The sequence below is a fragment of the Arachis ipaensis genome, chromosome B07 (genome assembly GCF_000816755.2).
Source record: "Arachis ipaensis cultivar K30076 chromosome B07, Araip1.1, whole genome shotgun sequence".
Lineage (NCBI taxonomy): Eukaryota > Viridiplantae > Streptophyta > Magnoliopsida > Fabales > Fabaceae > Arachis > Arachis ipaensis.
The window spans coordinates 25720439-25723740 of record NC_029791.2 but is presented as its reverse complement, the minus strand read 5'-3'; the positions used below and the strand labels follow the sequence as shown (position 1 = coordinate 25723740).

General features: G+C 42.8%; 1 protein-coding gene across 1 annotated transcript in view; it reads left to right on the top strand.

Annotated features, from left to right (window-relative positions):
- LOC107609137 (zinc finger CCCH domain-containing protein 66) overlaps nucleotides 1–2914 on the top strand; it is a 4078-nt gene extending 1164 nt beyond the window's left edge. Inside the window, exon 2 of the mRNA XM_016310981.2 lies at nucleotides 402–2914. Within this exon, the coding sequence (XP_016166467.1) occupies nucleotides 440–2545 (2106 nt within the window). The 5' untranslated portion in view covers nucleotides 402–439 and the 3' untranslated portion in view covers nucleotides 2546–2914. The remainder of the gene's footprint in view (nucleotides 1–401) is intronic.

Sequence of the window (3302 nt, the reverse complement as noted above, 5' to 3'; positions counted from 1 at the left end):
ATTTGCTTTTTTTGGTTGTGTCTGCGGCGATTTCTTGTTATCTTCTTTTAATTGAATGATTTTTATGATTATCTGTTTATGTGTGACTATAAATAATCTTAATGAGTGAAAATAGGATGCTTGTTACAAATTCGTTAGTGATTCACGATTTTGGTAACTTGGTTGCTTGATATAATATGCATGATTTCATAATAATTTTATGAATCGAGTTAGGTTTGCTCAAACAGTAATTGCTGATTACAAACTGGGGGAATAATATGCCACCTTAATTTTCCTATCATCTGTTTCTGTTTTTGTTAGATTGAACTGAGTTTTTCACTTTTTTTGTGCTTTATATATGAAGTATAACATGTTTGGTGCAACAGTATCTTGAACCTGTTTTCTTTATGTGAAAATTTCAGATTCTTTTGAGCCCTAAAGGGAAGATTAAGATACATCCATGTGCAGCGGTTCCAAGAGGAAACCTACTCAAACTGGTTTGGTTATGGAGGATGATTATGGAAGAGAAGAAGGGCAGCATCAAAAGATATCTGCTTTGCTTGAACTTGCAGCTGCAGATGACCTAATTGGGTTCAAAGATGCAGTTGAGAAAGAGGGTTGTGATGTTGATGAGGCTGGGTCGTGGTTTGGAAGGAGGCTTGGCTCAAAGAAAGTGGGTTATGAAGAGAGGACACCACTTATGGTTGCTGCTATGTTTGGAAGCCTGAGAGTTTTGGCTTATATTCTTGGAACTGGCTGTGTTGATGTTAACAGGGCTAGTGGCTCGGATGGGGCTACTGCAATTCATTGTGCTGTTGCTGGGGGTTCTGCTGCTTCCCTTGAGGTTGTCAAGCTTTTGCTTGAATCATTGGCAGATGTTAGTACTGTTGATTCAAATGGTAACCGGCCATGCGATTTGGTTGTCTCTGGGGCTAACTCTATCCCCAATTCAAGGAAGAGGGTGCTGCAAGCCATGCTGGAAGGTACAGTTGGTACTGACAAGACGTTAGAGGATGTAGTTGGCCAAATCGAGGAACAACAAAGGGAAAATGCGGTGAACATGCCCCGTGTGTTGAAAGATGCGGCTGAGAGGAAGGATTATCCTGTTGATCACTCTCTTCCTGACATAAAGAACGGGATATATGGTACTGACGAGTTCAGGATGTATACATTCAAGGTGAAGCCTTGTTCAAGGGCTTATTCTCATGATTGGACCGAGTGTCCCTTTGTTCACCCAGGGGAAAATGCCAGGCGACGCGATCCAAGGAAATACCATTATAGCTGTGTGCCTTGTCCTGAATTCCGTAAGGGGTCATGCAGCAAGGGAGATTTTTGCGAGTATGCACATGGTATTTTCGAGTGCTGGCTTCATCCTGCCCAGTACCGGACCCGGCTTTGCAAGGACGAGGGTGCATGTACAAGAAGAGTTTGCTTCTTTGCTCACAAGCCTGAGGAGCTTCGCCCCCTCTATGCTTCTACTGGTTCGGCTATGCCATCTCCTAGATCCTACTCCAGTGGTTCTTCATTGGATATGGGTCCAGTTAGCCCAATAACACTTGGTTCTCCATCCGTTATGATACCACCCGCTTCAACACCGCCTTTGACTCCTTCTGGATCTTCCTCTCCTCTCTCCGGATCCATGTGGCAGACTCAATCTAACATCCCAACCCTGCAGCTTCCTAGAAGCAGCAGATTGAAAACTGCTTTAGCTGCTAGCGATATTAATTCGGATACTGAATTGCTTATGCTAATGATGGATGAGATGACTGGTCTTTCCTCCCCTTCTGGTTGGAGAAATTCCTTGACTAATAATAATCCATCTTATCACTATTCTTTGGGCGATCGTGCTGCAGATCTAAATAGGCTTTCAGGAGTGACGCCTACTAACCTTGACGACACTTTTGGGTCTGTCGACCCGTCAATTTTGTCCAAATTCAATGGAATCTCATTTGATGCTGCAGGACCTCAGTTACATCTTCCAACTGGATTGCAGATGCGCCAGAACATGAATCAGCAGCTGCGAGGCTATTCTTCTGGCCTTCCTTCTCCGAAAGTGATTGGATCCCCAAAATCCAGGGTTGATCCATCAGGGGAACCGACTTCACTGGCTTTTAATCCAAGACTTGCTGCCTTTTCACAGCGGAGCCAGAGCTTCATCGAGCGCAGCATGGGAAACCGTCATTCTGAGGTTCCTTCGCTGGCCACCTCTGTGGCAGCAAAGCCTTCTTTGGCATATTCTCATTGGGGCTCTCATGATGGAAAATTGGACTGGCCGATGCAGGGTGAAGAGCTGAACAAGCTGAGGAAATCTGCTTCTTTTGGATTTCGAAGCAGCAGCAATATTCCCTCGCCCAGGGCTGCGACCAGAATGTCAGCTGCAAAAGTTGACGAGCCGGACGTGTCTTGGGTTAGCTCGCTTGTGAAGGACGCTCCGGCACAGCCAGAGCCCGGCCAGTTTAGCGCCGAAGATCAGCAACAGCTGCAATGTCATCTCAACAATGGAACAGATGTGATTCCAGCATGGTTGGAGCAAATGTACATTGACCAGGAGCAACTGGTGGCATGAGATTAAATGCTAATTATTGGATTGCGGCTCTTCCTTGCAACTCTCAACAGTTTCATTTATTTGCTAATTTATTTATTTGAGTTTTTATACAACTTAATTAGATGGAAAAGGTGTAAACCAAAGGTAAGATTAGACTCAAAATGCAAGAATATGTAGACCTGGATGCTTGTTTTGTGCTCCAGCAAGTCAGCAACTACCCTTTAGTCTAGGGTAATTAATTAATTTGATTTTTTTTCCCCTAATCCTATTTTGTTATTAGTTATCATCTATTGAGTTGTAAGTTACAACTCTCAATTTATGCCAAAAGTTAAACAAAGTAGTGAAGATGTAATATTTTATATAAATGCCGATTCCCAATTTGCTTTTAACTCATTCATGGCCCTTTCATCTTTCTAAGTTTGTTTTGTATGCTGTTTTAACTGTTTTTGCTGCCGTTCTGAGTTATTCTTATTATTGCAGCAATGGAATAAGAATCTTAATTCATCTTGGGCAAAACTTAATCTTTCCAATTTTCACATGATATAGTGATATACTTTGCAGATAAAGAAAAGAGAAAAGGACAAATAGATCCTTGACCTTTTGCTCCGCAGACATTTTCGTCCCTGACCATTGAAAAATACTTTTAAGTCCTTCACCTTCACAAAACTTGGACAGATCAATCCCTAACGGAAGCATTTGGACAGATCAGTCCCTGACAGAGGCATTTGGACGGAGGGACTGATCCGTCCAAGTTTTGTGAAGGTCAGGTACTTAAAAG